At 37.6% G+C, this 24658-nt stretch overlaps 1 protein-coding gene across 4 annotated transcripts in view; it reads right to left on the bottom strand.

The window, feature by feature from the left end:
* The window catches only part of DHX57 (DExH-box helicase 57), a 56868-nt gene that overhangs the window by 27351 nt on the left and 4859 nt on the right, over positions 1–24658 (bottom strand). For 2 of the 4 annotated variants that reach the window (XM_022574033.3, XM_022574034.3), the window contains exons 2-11: positions 19390–19607; positions 14827–14985; positions 13634–13819; positions 12501–13339; positions 10541–10719; positions 8634–8755; positions 7135–7330; positions 6466–6590; positions 2060–2193; positions 1089–1143 (exon numbers count right to left, since the gene is read on the bottom strand). In XM_022574033.3, the coding sequence (XP_022429741.1) occupies positions 1089–1143; positions 2060–2193; positions 6466–6590; positions 7135–7330; positions 8634–8755; positions 10541–10719; positions 12501–13339; positions 13634–13819; positions 14827–14985; positions 19390–19601 (2207 nt within the window). In that variant the 5' untranslated portion in view covers positions 19602–19607. Of the gene's footprint in view, positions 1–1088; positions 1144–2059; positions 2194–6465; positions 6591–7134; positions 7331–8633; positions 8756–10540; positions 10720–12500; positions 13340–13633; positions 13820–14826; positions 14986–19389; positions 19608–24658 lie in introns of those variants that run through there. The other 2 variants (XM_022574036.3, XM_022574037.3) reach the window with 2 other exon arrangements.

Raw genomic sequence — 24658 nt, 5'->3', positions numbered from 1 at the left:
GTGACAGCTGAAATCACATGAGTCTTAGAGAGCCAAGCAAGAATTTAACAGTGAGAAGAAACAGTGCAAGGATAAAACCCTGGGGAATCTTCAAGGTCAAAGAGTAGGAAGAGGAAGCAGAGCTTTCAGAGGGGAGAAATCTGTTGATATCCAACAGACATTACCACCTTCTATCCGGTACAGAACTTATACACTCATATGTACTGCAAACTCCTTGAAGGCAGAATAATAATGATAATAATAGCTAACATATATAAAGCATTTGATATATGCCAGGCACAGTTCTAATCCCTTTGCAAGTATTAACTCCAAATATTAATTAATCCTCATAACTCTTGAAGAGGCTACTTTTAATATGCACACTTTACATATGATGAAACTAAGTCACAGAGAGATTAAGCTACTCACCAATGTTACAGTTGGTAAGTAGAGGGATTTAAATACTAGTAGTCTGTCTGCAGAATTAGTACTTTTTTTCCCATGTTAAATTCTCCATAGATTTGGTCCATCATTTTTTATTTTTTATTTATTTTTATTTTATTTTATTTTTTTGGCCATGCCACAAAAATTGTGGGATCTTAGTTTCCCCGACCAGGGATTGAACCCAGGATACCACAGTAAAATCGCCGAGTCCTAACCACTGGACCGCCAGGGAATTCCCCATCATTTTTTAAACAGACTTTACTTTTTAAAGCAGTTTTAGGTTCACAGCAATACTGAGCAGAAGGTACAGAGATTCCCCATACACCCCCTGCTCCCCGCCCTACGCAAAGCCTCCCCCATTAGCAATATCCCCAACCCGAGTGGTACATTTGTTAAAACTGATGAACTGACATCCATACATCATTATCACCCAAGGTCCTTAGTCTACATGAGGGATTCCTGAGTCAGTACTCTTAATATATAATATTGCCTTTGAATTCAAATAATTTGTATAATAAATATTCGCTGAAAGGGGAAAACAAAATGCTCAAATAGAAAAATTAGAAGAAAAGTTAACCCGTTTATTAGTATCCAGGCGCACGGAGGTAAAATAGTAATTCTGTTTTCAAGGACTTTCCCCAAACTTTAATTAATATCTTCCTTACCTTGTCACAGCAATTGCATCTTCCAGAAAAAATTGATCAACAGGAAATGTACGACCTAGGAAAACAAGAAAATAAAACAGAAAAGTCTCAGAATACCCGTTCAACTATCTTGAAACTGTTTGTATATGTAAAATTGTCTAAAAACGAAGCTTGGCACAGTAAGGTACTATTTACTCTGTGGTCTTACAAGTATTCAGAAAAAGCTTTTCATGATAAAAATGGAAGGAGTAGATTCTAGTTAGTAAATAAAACAGAAGTGCATAGTTGAAGAGATGATCATTTGCTAATAAGACTTTTTTTAACCTCTTTTTAAAAAAAATCTGTTAAACCTTTTTATCCCCCTCTGCTTCCCTGCAGGGGACCTTTAAACAGTCAACAATTGTATTCTAGATCAAGCATATAATTTCATCTTTAAATCTACTGTCGATATCCTCTATAACTAGAACGAATTATTCACCACTGAGTGTTTCCAAATTGTTCTTTACCAATCAACTGCAGAATGATAAACCAAAGCCCAAGGTGATAAATTAATCCCACAATGAGACTGTGAAAGCACCAAAAGAAGACACAGACTATCCAATTTCACTTGCTCCCAGAGTGGACCAATATCCAGAAGTTTAGCAGAATCCAGCAATGAATAAATATGCTATACACAGATACAACTTTTCCCTTTATGATAGATTACCATTATAAACTCACATTTTGATGTTAAACACAACAGAATGCTAGAAATCCTAATAACCTAGACATTTTTTTAAAAAGCACATATAAATTGAAATCTCCCAGCAAATGAATATAACATTACCTCTTCAATAATTTCATTATATGGTTATGATTTTATTTGTTATAAACTAATCAATTCTTCTCTAGAAACAGATATAAATACTCATTCATTTATATCTCAAATGAACTTTAAAATAATTATATTTGCTTATTAGGACAATACGTATTTAATGATGGATTTTAATCACCTGGTATAGTGATAACTGGGCAGGAATTAAAATATTCTGAAAAGAGCTCAGCGTTTAAAGTTGCACTCATCAGAATAACTTGAAGAGTTGGTCTCTGCAACACAATGTCTTTCAAAACTAGCAGTAAGAAGTCACTAGAGGAAATAAAAGAAACATCTGAGGATCAAACAAATTTAATACATGAAAATTAATAACCTTTGACATATTTCAAGTAAGTGTAAGACTTATGTGAAAAAAATTTATAACTCATAGAAAGATGTGTCATGTTCCTAGATGGGAAGACTTAATATTGTAAAGATATCAATTTCCCACCAAATAAACTAAATTCAGTGTAGTACCAATCAAAATACCAACAGCATTCATCATTGCATTTGATAATTCTACTTCTTGATATCTACATGTACATAAAGAGGTATATACAACGATTTTCATTATAGCATTGTTTGTAAATCAGTGGAAACTACCAAAATGTCTATCAACCAAGAAATGGTTAATTATGACAATATCATCTATTCTAAGGAATAACATGAGGCAGAATAAAGGAATAAAGTAGAGCTCTAGATACAGACATGAAAACATCTCTAAGAGATATTGTTAGTGAAAAAAACCCAAGTTGTAGAACAATATGTACCACAGAACAGCAATGTCCTAACTGGCCTCCCTGTTTCAGCCCTTGCCCCCCTAAAATCTATTCTCAGTATGGTAGACCAATAATTCTGTGCCAATGTAAATGATTGTGCCACTCTTCTGCTCAAAATCCTTCAACGACTTCTTATCAAAGTCCTCACTAACGAGGTCCTATGTGACATGATCTGTACCCTCACTACTCATTTCCTGTCGCTCTCCCTCTTCATCACTTGGCTGCAGCCACACTGTCCTCCTTGCTGTCTTTAAGACATGGACCCCAGGTCCCTTGCACATGTTATTAATGTGCCTAGAAAGGGCTTCTCCCAGACATTCAAGAGGTAGCTCACTCACTCACTTTGAGTCTTTACTCAAAATGTACCTTTTCAGCTAGGCCTTCCCTGGCCACCATGTTTAAAATTTCAAATGTTCCCCTCCCTTGCATTTCATATTACCCTTTCTCTTCTTAGCACTTAACATACTTTATATTTTACTTCTTTATCTTGCTTATTGTTGGGCTCTCTCACTAGAATATAAGCTCTATGAGGATGGGGATTTTGGTTATTTTGTTCTACAAGATACTACTCAGTACCTGGAGCACTGCCTGGGATATAGTAGGTGCTCAATAAATGTTTGTTGATTTACTAAATGAATATATAATTTGTATAAGAAAAAAAGTTCTGGAAATAAAAGTACCTATTTCTGACAAAGCAAGCATATATGTCAATGTACAGTAGGACATATCACCAATCTGATCACCGTAGTTATCTCTGGGGCAGGGACTGGGAATGGTTTGGAAGTGTTACAGGGGACTTTCACTTTATCTGTGTTGTTTGAATTTTTTTTTTTTTTTTGGCGGTACACGGGCCTCTCACTGTTGTGGCATCTCCTGTTGCGGAGCACAGCCTCCAGATGCACAGGCTCAGCAGCCATGGCTCACTGGCCCAGCTGCTCCGCGGCCTGTGGGATCTTCCCGGACCGGGGCACGAACCCGTGTCCCCTGCATCGGCAGGCGGACTCTCAACCACTGCGCCACCAGGGAAGCCTTGTTTGAATTTTTAATGAGTATATTCTTGAACTACTTAGTTTTCTTTAATGAGCTAATTTAATTACATTTATGACTATTCTTTTTCTTTTTTAGGGAAAAGGAAAATAATATAACAATAGGTAAATGGTTAAGTAACTTATGGTACATCCACACGTTAGAATTTCCTCATGCAATTACTAGCAATAATTTCAAAGATAGTTCATGCTCTCATATTAAATATTAGATCACGTGCAGCACACAACAGTATATAATCCCAATAGTGTCTGTGGAGGCACATCTCTGCTAACTCCCAATATACGCCCAGAAGAAAACAGGACAAATTGTTAACATGTAATTAGCAATTCTATAAGGGACAGAAATTCTTCTTCTTGACATTTAATATTGCCTAAATGTGTTAGAATAATGTCATTATCTCTATGATCAGAAAATGTATTAAAAATTTTAAACAAATATAACTATAAATTTTCTATATTCAACCTTTTATCTTATTTTTTAACTGATCTTGGTTCCTAGATTTTACTTTTTTTTTTTAATTTTTAAATTTTATTTATCTTTTATCTAGTAGGTTCTTATTAGTTATCCATCTTATACATATTAGTGTATATATGTCAATCCCAATCTCCCAATTCATCACACCACCACCCCCTATTTTCTGCCTTTTTCAGTCAGAGCTAGCAAATATTCCCCTACTTTTTCTTATAATTTGTGTACTCCATTCCCAAAGACTGGTATTTGTAAATGCTCAAATCTCCCTTCTCCAGTGTGTAATTTATCTTTATTCGGATGTGAAAATACTTTGTTTTTAACTGTTGATATTCTATAGGTCATTAGGTTTTATAAAAATCTCTTTTTGAGAACATCATTGCAGCCAGGAACCAGATCTAGTGCTATCTTCCAGTTTCACTGACTTTGTGGAAGTATAAATGTTATGAAACCCAAAGCTACTCTTTATGTTCAAAATTACATTGGATATAATTTCACCTAAAATTAAAATTTTATTTTTATAATACAATCATTTAAATATTATTAGTTTGGCTGAATGTTTTATTTCATTCCCTCTTCTAGGTTGTTCAGTGATTCTGTTAAAATAAATTATTTCAAATGATCATTTCAACATTTAGGTGTAAAGTGACATTATTTACCATTTATTTTTTTCCCCAATGTTTTCTGGAGTCTCTACATAAAGATTATTTGCCCCTCAAAGATTTTCAGTGTTTTCTATATAGCTATTTAAAATTTATTATTGTCTTGTTCTAGGAAATATTTCCTTTTATTTTGATCTATTCTTTTTATTCTTTTTAAAATTTTTTGCCACATCACGCCGCTTGCTTGCAGGATCTAAGTTCCCTGACCGGGGATCAAGTCCGGGGCCCCGGCAGTGAAAGCGCTGAGTATTAACCACTGGACCACCATGGAATTCCCTGATATATTCTTTTTATATAAAAATCTTTTTCTTTAGTTTCAAATTTCTTTATATTTCTTAATTACTACTATATTAGTGTATTTATTTCTTCTAACAAATAGTTTTCTGTTTACATGTCTTCCCCGTTCATTTTTTAAAAACTCTTTATCAGCAATAGCTGGGACCTCTTTTCATGTTTGTTTCTTTTTTTTTAGTTTTGCTATGATTTATTTTCTGCTTCTCTGTCAGCCCATCAACTTTACTTAGACTTTCTTCTTCTCAAGATATTAATAATAATATAGTCCTTTTTGGGAAAGCCTCATGATTTGCACAGGATCATCTCTCTTTTTCCCACTACTTTTTTACTACTTTAGAGCATGATCTACATGACAAACTATGATCAATGCCATCTATTTACCTGGCCCTTCATTTTAAAATATTGAGAATTTTGATTTTATACCTTGACCCTTTAATGACTTCTAATTCCATTGAAGTAAAATCCAAATGCTTTATTATTAATGGTGCATAGTCTCCTGCTTTTTTTAGCTGTCACTTTTCCCCTCATTCACTACATATCAGCTGCACACTGGCCTTCCTCCAGTTTTTGGACTCATGAAGCCCTTTACCACTGCAGAGTCCTTGCAAATGCTGACCTTGCCCTCATATATCTCATGAGACTCCTTTTCATACTTCTGTTTTTAATTTAAATGTAATCTCTTCAGAGATATAATCTCTGATTATCTCATGGCTCTCTCCCCCCAAACACAGCATCCTGTTTATTCCTTTATGGTACTTATTCCAATTTGTAGTTATTTACTTACTTGTTTATTTACCTGTTCATTATTTGTTTTTCCTACCAGACCATAAGACATAAAGGGGGAACATATATGTTTGTTCACTACAGTATCCCCAGCAATTAATAGGCCACTTGGCACTTAATGCAGGCTCAATAAATACATGAATGAATGTCAGGGCTGAATGACTGACCAAATGCACAAAGAAGGAAGCACGTATTGACCAATCCATCAGCTATAGCATGCATTACATCTGATATTCCTGCTAAGTACAGCACCCAGCTCAGCATGGTGCCTCTTATTAGACAATGTCCATCTAATAGGATCTCTTCCAGTGATGAACATGTGCTCTCCTAGCATTTTTCGTGTCACAGACCCTGGAGACCAGGAAGGCAGTTCCTCTTCTCTAACTTAAGCCTTCCCTATGGCAATTACCATCACTAGCTCTAAGGAACTTAACTGGAAGCAGAATAAAATTCTTTCAGCCATGTCTTCATTTGACATGTGTGGGTATTCATTTGGAAAATCTTTGCCTTACCTTTCTTCTGTCCTCTCATGGACTTCATCAACAATGATATGGGTGATTCCTTGTAGGGCTGTGTCCCCCTCTAGCCTTCTTAGCAGCACTCCTGTGGTGCAGTATAACAGTCTGGTGGCTGAGGACTTACACGTAAAAGGGCATAGAAAGCTTTAATGAACTTTCTGAAAAAAGGAAGCACTTTCCTGGCAAAGCCATTTTTAATGGATAGGGATAAAGAATACTGAAAACACCAGCAGTTCTATTTTAATATAAACCAAGAAACTAAATGCATAGTTTCTTGCTGGCAACAACAAAAGCTTTTCTACTTTACATCAAAATTTTAAGACTCATAGAAAGCATTCAAAAATTATTATAAAACATAAAAATAACAGTGAGTGATGAAGTCAATTCTGAATTTGTTCATTCCATATTTGGTTAAATGGATTAAGTCCCAGTTTAGGAACAAAGCAGCACCTACTAGATCACTTCTGCCAATAAAGAATAGAAGGTCTTTACAGAGGAAATTAAGTACACCCCAAAAAGAGTTTAAACCAAAATATTTCTAAAAGGACTTCAGCCCTATTGAAGTATATATTCCAACTTGCCCAGAATCTCCAGACCCCAAGGGCTCTTTATACTTGAAAATTGTAAATTTCTGTCATCAGGAAATAAGAAAAGCATACAAACCTTGACACTTTCTAACCGGATCTGGTATCCCACAGTCAGACCCACTCTCTCTGCTCTTTCTTTAGCAACGCGTTCGGCGACAGAGATCGCAGAGATTCGTCGGGGTTGGGTACAGATGATGTTAGCCACCTTCTCAGGTGGTCCGTTCAGAGAATCATCCAGAATAAACTGTGGAATCTGTGTGGTTTTCCCACATCTGTATGTCAAAACAAATAAGTCCTAAAATAAGAGTTTTCAAGTGCTCTAGTTAACTAAAGAAGCAATCATATCCAATGAGGAAAGTAAGAAGCTAATTAGAATAAAAGTTGTTCAGCTTCATCTATCTTCTAAACCTACCTACTGACTTATTACCTATAGCTGATAACTCCTAGGAATTTGCACTTAGGTTAACAGGGCAATCAAATAATAGTTCACTATTATTTGTAAAACTGGGACTATTGAATAAACATTAGGTTAAGGTCTATAAATGCCTTCAGGAATGTGAACTCTACATGTGAATCCTAAAGAAACAGGAACATTATCTTATGATTATTAAAATACTTTATATTTTTCCCATTGGTGTGGTATTGCTTTGGCTATACCGAAGTACTGACTGAGGTTAAAAAGATAAGAAACTGGAAGATACAAAGTTACTACTATATCTGTGAGTCTGGGCACAAATGTAATTATTAAATTGAAGACCCTTGAATACAGAACTAAATTAAGCCTGCAACTTGCCCCTGCCAAATAGGTTTGGATAACATATGGAGAGTGTGGAACAGGAAAAATAATATACCCTAAGTTGTTCTTAAACAAAAGCTTTAAGGAAATCAGAATAAATTTAGAAAATTCATTTCTGAAGTTTCAAGCTAAATGTTCTGGAACTGTCCTTTACATTTTAAAATGGGCCTTGTTAAAAGCCTTCAGCTAGGCCTTTTGCCTTAAAATTGTCTTAAGGCAGAGGTATACAATATCTATAAATTCCCAAATTTCTGGGCTTCCCTGGTGGCGCAGTGGTTAAGAATCCGGCTGCCAATGCAGGGGACATGGGTTCGTGCCCCGGTCCGGGAAGATCCCACATGCCGCAGAGCGGCTAGGCCCGTGAGCCACAACTACTCAGCCTGTGCGTCTGGAGCCTGTGCTCCGCAACGGGAGAGGCCACGACAGTGAGAGGCCCGTGCACCGCGATGAAGAGTGGCCCCCGCTCGCTGCAGCTGGAGAAAACCCTCGCACAGAAACGAAGACCCAAAACTGCCAAAAATAAATATTAAATAAATAAATAAAAAATTTTTTAAAAATCCTAAATTTCTGAGTTTTGTTTGTTTTTTTGTAATTTGGCTCTTTAGGCTACAGTTGCCACATTATTTGCCTCTGTGAAATATTATTCAATATTTAACAGGAAAAAGCACAAATAACACCAGCAACTGTTTTTTTTTTTTAAAGTAGAACTGGTGGTGGTAACCAGGGCACACACCGTATCTATAGATGAAAGCTGCATTAGAAATAAATCACATTCTTACCCAGTCATACCACTTATAACAAGCACTTGGTGCTTGCTCAACAGTTTAAGAATGTTTTCTCTTTCTTCCCAAGCAGGGAGTAATTGTCTTTCTTGCAGAATTGACTGGAACTGTCTGGAGGCCTGATAAAATAAAAGATAAGACATCAGTTTGGTTACTTTCAATCACCTTTCACAAAACTCTGAATGTGGAATCCCATAGTTAGACCTCCCCTTTCTGCTCTTTCTTCACCAATTTGTTTAGAGACAGAAAGTGCAGATTTGTTGGCGGTTGGATGCTGGTGACTTTAGTCAGAAGGCTGTTCCGAGAATCAGCCGGAATAAGCTGTGGGATCTGAGTGGCTTTCCTACATCTGAATGAACTGAAGGATCTTACAAGAGAAATAACCCCTCTTGCTTAGCACCTATCCAGCTCTTTCTGTAAGTCTCTATACTAGCACTGTTCAACAGAACTTTCCGTGCTGATGGAAATGTTCTGTTTGCGCGGTCCAACATAGCAACCTCTGGCCACATGTGATTGTTGAGCACTTGAACTGTGATCAGTGCTGTCGAGGACCTGAATTTTTTATTTTATTTAATTTTAATAAATTTAACTTTAAATAGTTACACGTGGCTAGGGGCTACCATACAAGACAGCATAGTTCTACACAGTATCAGATTTTTACCAAAATCACTAACAGTAACAGAACTCGCTAAATGGTTCTTTTTCTTTTTTAACATCTTAAATATATACAATTTTTATCTGTCAAGAATAAATAAATAAAAATAAACTGGTATGGATTTATAGATTTCTTTTTTTTAAATTCCTGGGTTATAATCCAATACTGTACATCCAATACCTACGATATAATCCAATTTATTTTGTTGCTCTCATTATTTCATTTTGGCCATTGGGAGCTTTTCCAGGTTGATTCCTGAGTCCTTCTGACATGTCCTCATCTTTTTTGTTTTGTTTTGTATTGTTTCTGAATACTCCCTCATTTAAAGGGTTCTTTTTGGCCAATCACCACATCTATGTAACTCAGTTTGACATCTAATGGCCAATGCTATAAACATTGTACTGTAGGTTAAAACTGTGAATGTATTTTTGACTAATGTAAGAAATTTATACTAACATTTATATTAACATACACATTTTCTGCATGTAATTTTATCACCTCTAAACACACTGTTCAAACTGAATGTGTAATTTTTTATTTCCACCATCTTATTATTTATGGTGTGATTTTCTAGTCAATTTGACATTCTATGGGTGTTGCGGTATATATGTACTAGTGTTATATATACTCTGTCAAAAATCAGAATCACAGAACTTTAGAATCGGAAGGGCCTTAGATAGCATCTAATCTAATCCCCAAACTGGTTAAGCAACTCGTCTTTATCCTCCATCCAACTCTGTCCTAATACTTCACTTACGAGTTCTTTTAAAATAATCTTATTTTTACCCCTGAATGGGGTAAAACAACATGGACTTTGAAAACAGAGAGAATTAGCTTGAAACCCTGTGTTGCCACTTACCAGCTATGTGACCTTGGGCAAATTATTTATCCTGTGAGCCTTTGAAATGGGGTAAGAGTCCCTCCTCTTTCTCCTTTTCTATACTGTTATTTCTAATGTAAATCACAGTACTACTTTTCCTTTCACTTATCAGATTTCTATCATAGTATCAAAGCCACATGATTCTCAGAATATCTGGTATATATGTGTTTCATTTTCATCAGCCATTGGATTTTCCAAAACTATCTAGAACATGCATCCAAGTTTGCTATGGCATGCAGAAACTTTGCCCAATCAGAGTAAAAGACAGCTGAAAGTATACCATGGAGAGTAGCCAAAGCTCCCTAATTCCCAATCCCTTCATCCATACATTAGGGAGGCAATGCTAGCCATTCTCCCAGAACACCCTACCTGTTTTATTCGGAACTGCTTGCAGATTTTGACATTCTCAGCATGTACTGATTTTGCCTGCCAGTCATATCTTTTGGAAATCTTTTTCTTAAGGTTGACATAGCTTTCATTCTCCACCATAACTGGTGCAGGACCTTCATCCTCATCTGTCTCCTCCTCAGGCTCTGATTCCTTTTCAACTTGAAGGGGATAAAAGGAAACATTTTTGATATGGAGCCCTTTCTTTAGCAGGGAAAAGTCACTATCTAACAAAGTAACAACAACAAAAAAATCATAAAATGGAGAAAGAGTTAAAGCTTGAATAAAACAAGTTCATTCATTTCCACACTACTACTTCTACTGCTGAAGAACTTAAAATGCATCTCCAAATAAACTTTAATCAAGTGTAAGTGGCTCTGGTTAAATCAAATTAAAAACAAAGAAAAGGGCTTCCCTGGTGGCGCAGTGGTTGAGAGTCCGCCTGCCAATGCAGGGGACACGGGTTCGTGCCCTGGTCCGGAAAGATCCCACATGCCGCAGAGCGGCTGGGCCCGTGAGCCATGGCCGCTGAGCCTGCGCGTCCAGAGCCTGTGCTCCGCAACGGGAGAGGCCACAACAGTGAGAGGCCCGCGTACCGCAAAAAACAAAACAAAACAAAACAAAACAAAAAAGAAAATCATGCCTTGCCTTGTTAATCCAGTAGACTCTGTACATTCAGAAATTAACTGAAAGTTTCAAATATTTGCAAGTGTACCTACAATTCCATGACACAAAATAGCCCAAATGTCTATCATATGATGAATCAATAAATGAAATGTGGTATGTCCATATAATGGAATAGTATTCAGTAATAAAAAGGAATGAAGTACTGATACATGCTACAACATGGATGAACCTTGAAAACATTATGCTAAGTGAAAGAAGCCAATCACAAAAAGCCACATATTTACTATATGATTCCATTTCCATGAAATGTCCAGAATAGGCAAATCCATAGAGACAGAATATAGACTCATGGTTGTTAGGGGTTGGGGGAAGGGAGAAATGAGGAGTGACTTGCTAACAGGTACAGAGTTTCTTTCTGGGGTGATGAAAACGTTCCAGAGTTAGACAGTGGTCATGGTTGCACAACTCTGTTAATATACTAAAAACCACTGGATTGTACACTTCAAAAGAGTAAATTTTATGGTGTGTAAATTATAGCTTAATAAAGCTGCTATCTTAAAAAAAAAAGTTCACGACACACAGTTTGTCATTTCTTGAGGAATACATCTGAGTGCTAGAACTCGCTGCAGGTTGGGAGCGAGTCAAGGGGCCAGTGAGGGAACCTAGCCAGCTGTCCGGCATCCGCATCTCAGTGCAGTTTCACTGTTCTCTACCTGTTGACATTTACCTAGGAACTCCTGGGAAATAATAAAACTTGCTGCTCTGAAAGAAAGGTGGCAAAAAATAAGAGAGATCCTACGGTGAACTTTGAAAGGGGGGTTACTTGTGATGTAAGACTCTGTATGGCACACTCGGATCTGGAGGAAGCCAGAGGCTCGTACAAACATTTCTCTATTTGAGGATTTAGGGACCCATAAAGAGAGACATCCCCTAATGACTTTCGGGGGTCTAGCATACTAAAAGCAGGAGGGTATGGATGGTGGTATAGAAAGAGAAGTATCTCTAAAAACTCATTTTAAAGTAATCCTATATACAATAACAGAAGTAATCACAGGAAACCAAATGGATTACACGAAACAGACTTTTCTGGAAGGATGCTTTAAGGTTCTTCCAGCCCTCGACTGCTAGAATAAACTTATACATCACTACAAACTTTCAATTCAGGGAGCCAGAACACAGTGACAGAATTAGGCCTTACAAGTAAAGTCAGGTCATAGCTGAGGGGAGATCCTATACCAGCCCTCAGAGCCTCTGATTGCTGTAATCCATCATTCCAAATCCCGCCTCCACAACACCTCATCAATGACTTACATACCTTCTGGAATTTGATTTGAAAGAAACGAATTACTTGGAATCACTGGTTTACGACAGACAGGATTATTTATTCTGGTCCCAGAGGATACTGGCAGAAAGTTCACAGGAGGGACACTGTACTTGTGATGGGTATATGTTAGTAACTTGGTTATTTCTGATTCTTCCTCTAAAAGGGTTATCAAAGAATATACAACAGGTTCTGAAGTTTCTGCAAATGTCAAGGCCTTGCCATAAAGGAACTCAGAAATATGTAAACGACAAGCCAGAGGTAGATTCTCATTGGTGGAATAAAATGCCACAAGGGGAGCTTGGTAGGGGTATTTGTGGTCTTTAGAAAATCGAATTTCAAGTTCGTATAAAAAAGATGCATCTTCGTCAGCATTTAGATGGGAATCATCTACACTTCTTTCTGCTCTTCCAACAATTTGATTTGGGGACACTTCATGTTTGAATTTGCACTTTGATCCAAATTTGCAACTTCCTTTGAGGTAAAATTTACAGATTTCAAGTGACGTCTCCTGTATATTTTTGGTACTTTCCTTTTGCTTGGATTTGCAGAATTTACTTGTCAAATACCCCAGTTCTAATCCAATGGTCCAGACTCTGTTCTGAATTCTTTCTATAAATTTTTCTCCACAGATTGACTTGAGAGCAAAGGCCTCTTCCTGTCGCTGCTCCACACACTCATCCAAGCTTATACGTGCAACGGCCTCAGAGATCTTCATCCTCTCTCCAAATGTCTCTGAAAAACACTGGGTGAGCAGATGTTCCAGTGATGCCCCCAAGTCTCCATTGCAAATTCTCAGGGCTACCTGACAGTGCTCGGTGTTGAAACCATACCTGCCAAGTGAGAAGCATGACGAAAACGACTGAGTAATATCAAACCTCAAAAGAGAAATTCATTTAAATACATATATGGGAAGGCATAACTATACATAGGCAGGGTTTGTACCTTGAAAAAGTGTACCTGATAATACTAACTCCTCCTTCATCTCCCTATCCTAAAAGAGAGGATACTGGGCGTATCAGGTACCACTGGAACGCACACAACACGAAAGTATTTGAGGAGTGGTAGGTGCGTTTATAATACACTTTCAGTTTCCTTCAATTTTCCCATAAATGATGAAAGCAAACCTGGAAAGTTTCTGCGCTGCAAATGTTGAGACTGTAAATTCCGGATGATGAGGCTCCACCAGGCCTGAGCCAGCACACTCCAAAGGATCTGAGTCGGGAACAAGGGAAGCTTCTCGTCCCGCTGGCCAGCACCGCTCATCATCATCATCAGGCTCGTCATCTTCCTCCTCCCCAGAAACACCTCTTCTGGCAAAGGTAACGTTTTCATATGTTAACTTCTACTTACCTCAAAGAAAAACTTAGCAAGAGTCTAAGAAGTTAATTCAAGGAACCAAAGGACAGAGAATCCTGACCACTATTCAGTCACTGATTTAATTTTTTATTGACCTATTAATTTATACCTCGGCAAGTAACAGAATTTATTACCTGCCAGGTACTATGTTAAATGTTTTATATGTACTATCTCTTTGAAAATCTTCCCAATAACCCAGCCAGATTGGAATCTCTATTTCTTTTTTCAGATGATCAACTAAAATTTAAGAGAAGATTAGTAACTGCCAAAGGTTGTAAAGTAAAGAGCAACTAGAGATTTTAACCAAGGGAGTCTGACCCAGAGTCTGTGTTCTTAACTACAGAAGCCTTGGCTATCCTCTCTCTCTTCTCATTTATAAAAACCATCGCTATTGTTTTTCGCTTTGCTGCATAACCACCTCTCCTAAATTTAAGACAGATATGCACTTTGTAGATAGGATGGAAATTGAGCTGTTCATGACTGACCGTTCATTAATTCTGGCAAATGGAAAGGATTAACCTCTCCAACTGAAATCACAAAGCAAAACAGCCAAAAGTGTAAAACAATCTTTCTCTTAGGCAGATGGTCATGAGAAGTGTAATCGTAAGACTTCGTCTGATCAACTCAATATTTGCTCCTAGAACAATGCTTCTACTTGTTCACTACAAGGTTTTACTTGAAAGGTTATCAATAAAGCAACTACTGAATCCGTATTAGCACTGTCCTAGAAAAAGTAAAGACGAAAAGGCGATCTGTACCATTGCTCACAGATATTGCAAAACAAACTCACTCTAAAACTGTTGCTGAATAATTATTCTTGTATTTCTCTTGGCTCACTTTCAACTAGTTATACAGCCACTACAGGATCAGTACTGATACAGTATTCCAAAGACACATAGGACCCTCACACTGCCAATGCATCTTCCTCAATATAGTAATTTACTGAAATAAAATAATTTACTCAGATCCAGCATCTGCATCTTGTTCTTGCAGGTCTCGGAGAAGAGCTTTCACTTTCTCTTGATTCTCAGAAGTCATATGTAGAGTCTGAAGGGGCGCTTTGGCTTCAGGCTTCCATTTGGGGTGTGCGTCCCCTTTTCTCACGCTACTGTTACTAGGTCTGCAAAGGACACAAGAACAAAATTACACATTTATCCGTGAGCAGAACTTTTACACTCTCCTCAGGGTCCCCAAATATATATAACATGACTGGACTGTCAAATACCCTACAAAAGATGACAATGAATGTGAAGAGATTCTCTATTTTCTATAGTATTTACCAGATTTCATTATATTGAAACTGCTGGAGAAAAACCTGATTCGATGCTTCATCATTAAATCTGGCTTCACTAACTCAAGAGTCCTCTGGAGAAAGTAATGCTATGGTGACTCCTTCTGCACTAGTGGATGTTCAAAAGAAATGTGCTACATACAAAGAGTACATATTTCATTCTATTTGAGGTACTTGATCTGAAAACAACTGAGAGTCCTATCTTGTGAATATTAGGCACTATTTTTTTTTTTTTTTTTTTTTTTTTGCGGTGCGCGGGCCTCTCACTGCTGTGATCTCTCCCGTCGTGGAGCACAGGCTCCGGATGCGCAGGCTCAGTGGCCATGGCTCACGGGCCCAGCCGCTCCGTGGCATGTGGGATCCTCCTGGACCGGGGCATGAACCCATGTCCCCTGCATCGGCAGGCGGACTCTCAACCACTACGCCACCAGGGAAGCCCTAGCCCTATTTTTGAAATATTTACCTAAATTATTATTTCCTGATTACAAAAATCATAATAATACATGTTCACTGTAGAAAAGTAGAGAACCAAGAAGAAAACAGAAGTCATCTTAAATCACATCATTCTTTTTCACATACATTTTTTATAAAATTGTACAGCACATATAATCTTTTATAATTTGCTTTATTTCCTTATCAAAATAAAACTGTCATTTCCCCCAAATTAAATATTTTCCTACAACTTAACTTTTAAATGGTTACACATACATATAGAGGTACTAGAATTTATTTCACCAATCTTTCATTTTTGGAATTTAGATTTTTTTAGGGATACTTTTTAATATTTAAAACAATAATCAGCTCTAAAGTTTAACTTTACTCACTAAATTTCTTTTTTTCACTTGGCATGTTTCATTATAAATTTTCACAAATCTAGGGAAATGGCAGAAACTTTCTCTGCACTGAAAATCCAACATATTATTGAGACTTTGAAAAGAACCACACACTTACACTCGCAAAACTGGGTACCAAAGGAGAAAATAGAGTAGACTGGTTTTTAACCACTTAGTTGCAACCTCTGAAAAGAAACGTTAGCCCAAATTCATCATTACCCCTTTTGGTTTCAAAAAATTTTTAATCTACAGAAATTAACACCATTTACTAAGATTCACCAATTGTTAACAACTGCCATACTTAAATGCACACACACATTTATGCCCTTCTCTTATTTCTCTCTCTACACACACACACATATGCATATATATATATATGCTCCCTCATATATGTACATGCATGCTCTGCTGAACCATCTGAATGTAAGTTGCAGGCATCACATTCACTCTTAAATACTTCAGCATGTTATTTCCTAAGAACAGAGACATACTTTTATATAACCACAATATTCTTATCACTCACAAGATATCTTATATTGATATCATCTAATATATAATCCATATTCAAAGTTCCTAACTGCCTTAATCATGTCTTCTACAGATTTTCTTAATGAGTATCTAGTTTAAAATGACATTTAGTTAGCTGTTTTTCAAACTCCTTTAATTTAGAATAGTTCCCCCACCTATTTCCTGGCAGTGACTTTTTTGAAGCACTTAGGCTAGCTGTCTTGTAGAATTCTCACTATTTGGACTTGTCTGATTGTTTCCTCATGATTAGAAAAAAAAAAAAAAGGGGGGGGTGGGTGGGTGGGTAGGGGGAGAACTTCCATATGCTCCTATCTCATCTACCTCTTATTTGTAAACCCCTATACTTTGCCTTCCTTCCAGTTCCTAAGGATGAACCATCCTCGATCCTAAAGTCAGTCCCTCTGTATACTGTATACACAATCTCCTTAACCTCCTCAAGGAAATCATTCCAGCACTTACCCCCCCTCTGCATCATCAGATCATCAGTTCTTCATTCTCCTTTGGATCATTTCCATCAGCTTACAGACATGCTATATAACATCTACCATCTTAAAAAAAAAATCTTCCCTTTGACTGCATATCCCTCTCAAGCTATTATCCTATCTCTCCTCCCTCCCCTGCCCTTTAGAGAAAAACTCCCTCAAAGGGTTATCTAAATCATTGTCTTTGTCACCACTTTCTTTCCTCTTCTCTCTGAAACACACTCCAATAGGGTTTTCTCCACACTAAGTATACTAAACCAAACAGCTCTCGTCAAGGTTACCCATGCTATCCACATTGCCAAATCCAGGGGACAATTGTCAGAACACATTTTTCTTTTTTCTTTATATTGGCTGTGTCATGCAGCTTGTGGCATCTTAGTTCCCGACCAGGGACTGAACCTGGGGCCACAGCAGTGAAAGTCCTAACCACTGGACCACCAGGGAACTCCCGGAACACATTTTTCTTGACCTATTAGAAGCATTTTTTATACAACTTGCGTATTCCCTTTAAGTATCCTATCCAAGCTGATTGGATACTTCCCTTGAAAACACCTTCATTCCTTGACTTCCAGAAATAAGCTTAGTTTTCCTCCTACTTCACTGGCAACTCCTCAATCTACTTTGTCACATTTTCCTAATCTCTCTCAGTTCTAAAGCCTAGAGTGCCCCAGGGCTCAAAGTTCAGACCTCTTCTCTATATCCTATCTCATCCAGTCCCATAGCCTTAAAGCACATTTATTCCTAGAGGACTCATACATTTACTTCTCTAGCCTAGATCTTATTCTTGAACTCCAGACTTATATACTAAATTGCCTATGAAACTGCCACTTGGAGTGTACCTTCTAACTGGTCTTCCTGCTTCCAACCCATGTCCCCCTGTAGTCTATTCTCCACAGAGCACACTGAGGCAGGGCCACTGAATATGGGTGCACAGACTATACACTATGCAAAGGGTCCTAAAGTAGGGAAGGAGGGGACAGCAAAAGCTAAAATCCAGTCTATGCTCTGCTTGCCAAGACATCCATCCTGGAGCTGTAACTGCCCAAAGAAAGGGGCACCATTTTCTAATTCACATGAAGGGATATACTGAATAGCAGTAACTCTGGCTAGAGTGATTGATGTCACACACTTGCCTCAAACCCTTCAATGGCTTCCCATTTTACTCAAAGCAAAGCCAAAGTCCTTATAATGGCCTTTTTGGCCATGGCACGTGACTTGGCTCAGTCCAGTTCAAGATGCTGACAAACCTCACAGCTGGTGCTTGAAAGACAGAATTGTGGCGCTTGAAAGAAGCACTTCAGGTAGATAAGGTGTATTTGAACATGTGATGACTGATATATACAGAACAGATGTTTTTGCTTTCTTTGACCTTTCCTGGTGGTAGCAGGGGTGAACTTTTGAGGTGCCAAATACCTGTGAGAACGTATGTCTGCCCCATTGAGAATGTCTGTAGAATTCAATTCCATTATTTAAAATAGTTTTTCTACTGACCAGCCCCAGCCTGAAGCTTGACACAATAACTAGACTAGCTATTCTACATCTATCCTAAGACAACTTTCTCAACTGTGCTTTAATTTTCAAAGGTTATTTTAAAATCCCATTCTTTGAACTATTCTAAAGATTATATATTCCAAAGTATCCTTTTAAAAACTTGGTTTTATGTGCTTACGATTTTTTCTATAATAAATAATTTTAATGATTATATCTGACCCCTTTGACAGAAAACAGATCAATGGATTCCTAAGGATCAGGGAGGAGTGTGTTGCAAAGGGCATGTGGGAGTTTTGAAGAGCTGTTTATGGCGATGATTGCATTTGTCAAATTTTAGGTTGAGTTTTACTGAACGTAAATTACACTTCAATGAACATGACTTTTAAAACTTAAAGAAAAACAAAAACAAACAAAGTCCTTATAATGGCCTATAACATCCTATACAGTATAGTCTCTCGAATCTAACTGCCTATTTGGTTGATCTGGTTGGAAAATAGATAATTCATCAACTAGACAGATGGAGTATAGCCAGATCTCATTTGGAGACCTTCAAACTACAATGCCTAAGAAATACTTAAAATAATTTTCATCACCTTCACCATTTCCAATATTTACTTTCCTAGTAATACTGATTACAATAACAATATTATACTCAATTCACAGTGTCATGTGGAAGTTAAAGTTAACTTCAGATTTCAAAGCACCACCCCCATCCCCGGCCTAACAAAAGGTGTTATTTGCCATCATGCCTTTAGAAAAGGTTACAAAGAAGGGGCTTTAAAACAAGAGGAAGATAACTTGGCCAGAATTACTTGACATTTTCCCCCTTTGTCTTAGTCATCTGTTAGATCAGGAATTGATACTGTTTTCACATTTTAATATTCAAAGAGTATAATGACCTGGATGAATGCCTTGATTCACTGAAGATACAAAAGTCATCGCCATCATCCCAAATTCTACTTGAGGCCTTTCTATTGCCACCAATGCCACCGCCACCGCTGCCACCCCCATGAGATTTACTAGCATGACTTCTGCCTCCTCTTCCTCCTCTGGAAGACCCCTTTCCACCTCCTTTCCCTGGCTTGCCTTTTCTTCTTACTGAAGAACTCATTTTCACCTGCAAGAGAAAAAAGTAATGCAGACATTATAAAAATCAGACAAGTATAATAATCCTTTGTTTGTCAAGTTATGGAAATAGCCTATTTTAAAGAAAAAAAGGAAAATGCATACTTTAAAAGGGCCAGTTTAGGACAAGCATGGATAAACTCCTTCACAAAAGATTTACAAGCATATCCCCCTCAGGATTAATATTTAGTGAGCTTCTCTGACACAGATTTCTTAACCAGGATGTGCATCAGAAACACATGGAGAAGTTTCAAATCATACATAGGGTGTGTAGGGTCCAATGCTACATTCTGATCTGGCTAGGTCTTGCACAGGGTTTAAAAAACTCTAGTTGAGAAGAGATATTTTCATGTATTTAATACATAATTTGATAAGTAAAATTTATATTTACATATACACTTGCAGAAACACAGCCCTAGCTCAGAGACTTTGCCTGGGGGAAGTAAAACTGTAGAGTTTTGTATGCGATCAAAGTTAAGATGTTATCAGCTTAAAATAGAATGTTACAACTAAAAGATGTTTTATGTCAGTCTCATGGTAAAAAGCAAAAATACAAAACAAAACAAAACAAATTACACAGCAAAAATCTATAGTAGATACATAAAAGATAATGAGGAAGGAATCAAAGCATACCACTACAGAAAATCATCAAATCACAAAGGAAGACAGCAAGAGAGAAAGAAAGAAACAAAGGATCTATAAAACACCCAGGAAACAACAATCAAAATGGCAATAGTAAGCCCTTACCTATCAATAATTACTTCAAATGTAAATGGACTAAATTCTCCTATCAAAATACACAGAGTAGCCGAATGGATAAAAAAACAACACTCGGGACTTCCCTGGTGGCGCAGTGGTTAAGAATCCACCTGCCAATGCAGGGGACACAGGTTCGAGCCCTGGTCTGGGAAGATTCCATGTGCTGCGGAACAACTAAGCCCATGTGCCACAACTACTGAGTCTGTGCTCTAGAGCCCGCAAGCCACAACTACTGAGCCCGTATGCTAAAACTACTGAAGCCCTTGTGTCTAGAGCCTGTACTACCCGACAAGAGAAGCCACTGCTATGAGAAGCCAACACACCACAACGAAGAGTAGACCCCACTCACCGCAACTTGAGAAAGCCTGCATGCAGCAACAAAGACCCAATGCAGCCAAAAATAAATAAATAAAAATAAATTTTAAAAAGTTAAAAAAAAAAGACTCAACTTCATGCTGCCTACAACAGAATCACTTCAGCTTTAAAGACACACATAGACTGAAACTGAAGGTATGTAAAAGACAGTAAATGCACATGGAAACCAAAAGACAGCAGGGGGGCTTCCCTGGTGGTGCAGTGGTTGAGAGTCTGCCTGCCGATGCAGGGGACGCGGGTTCGTGCCCTGGTCTGGGAGGATCCCACGTGCCGTGGAGCAGCTGGGCCCGTGAGCCATGGCCACTGAGCCTGTGCGTCTGGAGCCTGTGCTCCGCAGCAGGAGGGACCACAGCAGTGAGAGGCCTGCGTACCGCAAAAAAAAAAAAAAAAAGACAGCAGGGGTAGCTATACTTAGACAAAATAGCCTTTAAGTCAAATACTGTAACAAGAGACAAAGAAGATCATCATATAAAGATAAAGGGGTCAATTCATCAAGGGAATCTAACAATTGTAAGTATTTATGCTCCCAACATCAGAGCACCTAAGTATATAAAGCAAATATTAACATAATTGAAGAGAGAAACAGATGGCAACACAAAAATAATAAGGGACTTTAATACCACACTTTCAACAATGGTCAGATCATCCAGAAAGAAAAATCAGTAAAGAAATATTGGACTTGAACTATAATTTAAGCCAAATGGACCTAACAGACATACACAGAACATTCCATTCAAAGCAGGAGACTACATTTTCTTCTCAAATGCACATGGAATATTCTCCAGGAAAGATCATATCTTAGGCTATAAAACAAGTCTTGACAAACTTAAGAAGACTGAAATCAGATCAAGCATCTTTTCTAACCACAATGGTATGAAACTAGAAATCAATAACAGAAGGAAAACTGGAAAACTCATAAATATGTGGACATTAAATAACATGATCCTGAACAACCAATGGGTCAAAGACAAAATCAAGAGGGAAATTTTAAAATATCTTTAAACAATTGAAAGTGGAAACACAACATACCAAAACTTATGGGATGCAGCAAAAGGAGTTCTAAGAGGACAGTTTAGAGCAATAAATGTCTACATTACGGAAAAGAAAAGATCTCAAATAAACAATCTAAATTTACACCTCAAGGAACCAGAAAAAAGAACAAACTAAGCCCAAACTAACTACACCCAAACTAAGTCCAAAGTTAGTATTATGCATAATAGGAGCACCAGAAGGATAGGGGGGAGAGAGAGAAAAGAGCAGAAAAAATATTAAAAGAAATAACAGCAGAAGACTTCTCAAATTTATTGAAAGACAATAACCTACACAGCCAGGAAGCTCTAAGGAGTCCAAGTAGGATACACCCATAGATCCCTAAACAGACACAGTATGTAAAAATGCTGAAAGTTAAAGACAAGGAGAAATCCTGAAAGCATTTAGAGAAAAACAACTTGACACTTCCAGATATAAACCCAGTAAGATTAACAGTTGACTTTCTGGCAGAAACGATGGAGGCCAGAAGGCAGTGACATAATACATTCAAAGGACTTAAAGAAAAGAACTGTCAACCAATAATCCTATATCCAGAAAAGCTATCTTTCAAGAATGAAGGTGAAATTAAAAGTTTCTCAGATAAAAGCAGAGAATTTGTCGACAGCAGACCTGATTTACAAAAATATACTAAAGGAAGCTCTTCAAGCTAAAGCAAGTGACCCTAGATGATAATTTGAATCCACACAAAAAACAAGGAGCACCAATAAAGGTAATTGTGTAATTACAAAAAAACCCCAAAAAACAGAAACCCCCTCCCCTCAAAACCAACAAAACAGTGTAAATGTATATTTTTCTCCTTTCTTCACATAACCAATTTAAAAAGCAATTGTATAAAATGATATGTACATAATGTAATATTGGGCCTGTGATGTACAGAAATGTAATATATTTGCCAATAACGAACAAAGCAGATCAGTGGGAGCATAGTTGTATTGGGTTAAAAAAATGATTACAGATGGTAAAGTAATAACTGTAACAATGTACAGCTGGGGAAGCAACCTAAGTGTCCACTGACAGATGATCGGATAAAGAAGATGTGGTAATATATACACAATGGAATATTACTCAGCCATAAAAAAGAATGAAATAATGCCATTAGCAACAACATGGATGGACCTAGAGATTATCATACTAAGTGAAGTAAGTCAGACAGAGAAAGACAAGTATCATATGATATTGCTTTATAAGGAATCTAAAAAAAAATGATACAAATGAACTTATTTACAAAACAGAAATGGACTCACAGACATAAAAAATAAACTTATGGTTACCAAAGGGGGAAAGGGGGAGGGGTAAATTAGGAGTGTTGGATTAAAATATACACACTACTATATATAAAATAGATAAGCAATAAGGACCTATTGTATAGCACAGGGAACTATACTCAGTATCTTATAATAACCTATAATGGAAAAGAATCTAAAAAAGAATATAAATACACACACACACACACACACACACGTATAACTAAATCACTTTGCTGTACACCTGAAACTAACACATTTTAAATCAACTACATTTCAATTAAAAAAATAGAAAAGAATGTACAGTTGCATTTGTAATATTAATAGATGTAATATGTATAACAATAATACTGCAAAAAGGAGGGGAAAGGAATACAGCTGTATGAGAGTAACATTTCAATACACACTAAAATTGAGCTAGTATAAATGTGAAGCTGATTCTGATATGTCAAGATGTACAAGATAATCCTTTGGGCCGTCACTAAAAAACAAAACAAAAACTCAAAAAAATATCGTGAAAAAAATCATTAAAGAAATTAAAATACTGAATTATAAAATGTTCATTTAATGATAATGCAAAAGAAAGCAGTAAAGTAGGAACAGAGAAACAAAATAGACAAGAGACATATAGACAACAAAAAGTAGAAGGGTAAATGTAAATTCCACTATACCAATAACATTAAATGTGAATGGATTGAACAATTCAATCAAAAGACAAATTATCAGACTGTATAAAAACAAGAATCAACTATACGCTATCACTTTAAATTCAAAGATACAAATAAATGAAAAGTAAAAGGATGGAAAAAGACAAATCATGCAAACAGCAACCACAAGAAAGTTGGAGTGACTATACTAATATCAGACGAAATAGACTTTAAAGCAAAAAATGTTGTTAGAGGGCTTCCCTGGTGGCGCAGTGGTTGAGAGTCCGCCTGCCAATGCAGGGGACACGGGTTCGTGCCCCGGTCCGGGAAGATCCCACATGCCGCGGAGCGGCTGGGCCTGTGAGCCATGGCCGCTGAGCCTGCGCGTCCGGAGCCTGTGCTCCGCAACGGGAGAGGCCACAACAGTGAGAGGCCCGCGTACCGCAAAAAAAAAAAAAAAAAATGTTGTTACAGATAAAGAACATTTCATAATGATAAGAGAGTTAATCCATGAGGAAGATATTAACAATTACAAATATATTGCACCTAATAACACAGCACCAGAATACATAAAGCAACAAATGACAGAAATAAACAGAGAGGACTTCCATGGTGGCGCAGTGGGTAAGAATCCACCTGCCAATGCAGGGGACACAGGTTTGAGCCCTGGCCTAGGAAGATCCCACATGCGATGGAGCAACTAAGCCCGTGCACCACAACTACTGAGCCTCCATGCCACAACTATTGAAGCCCGTGTGCCCTAGAGCCCACGCGGCGCAACTACTGAGCCCATGCACAGCAACTACTGAAGCCCGCAAGCTCTAGGGCCTACATGCTGCAAGTACTGAAGCCCGTGCACCTAGAGCCTGTGCTCCGCAACAAGAGAAGCCACTGCAATGAGAAGCCCATGCACTGCAATGAAGAGTAACCCCTGCTCACTGCGACTACAGAAAGCCTGCATGCAGCAA

The sequence above is a fragment of the Delphinapterus leucas genome, chromosome 13, assembly GCF_059928025.1.
Source record: "Delphinapterus leucas isolate spDelLeu-1000000601 "Yukka" chromosome 13, BTC_Dleu_Yukka2, whole genome shotgun sequence".
NCBI lineage: Eukaryota > Metazoa > Chordata > Mammalia > Artiodactyla > Monodontidae > Delphinapterus > Delphinapterus leucas.
The sequence above is the reverse complement of the archived record's forward strand: the minus strand, read 5'-3'. Positions and strand labels throughout refer to the sequence as shown.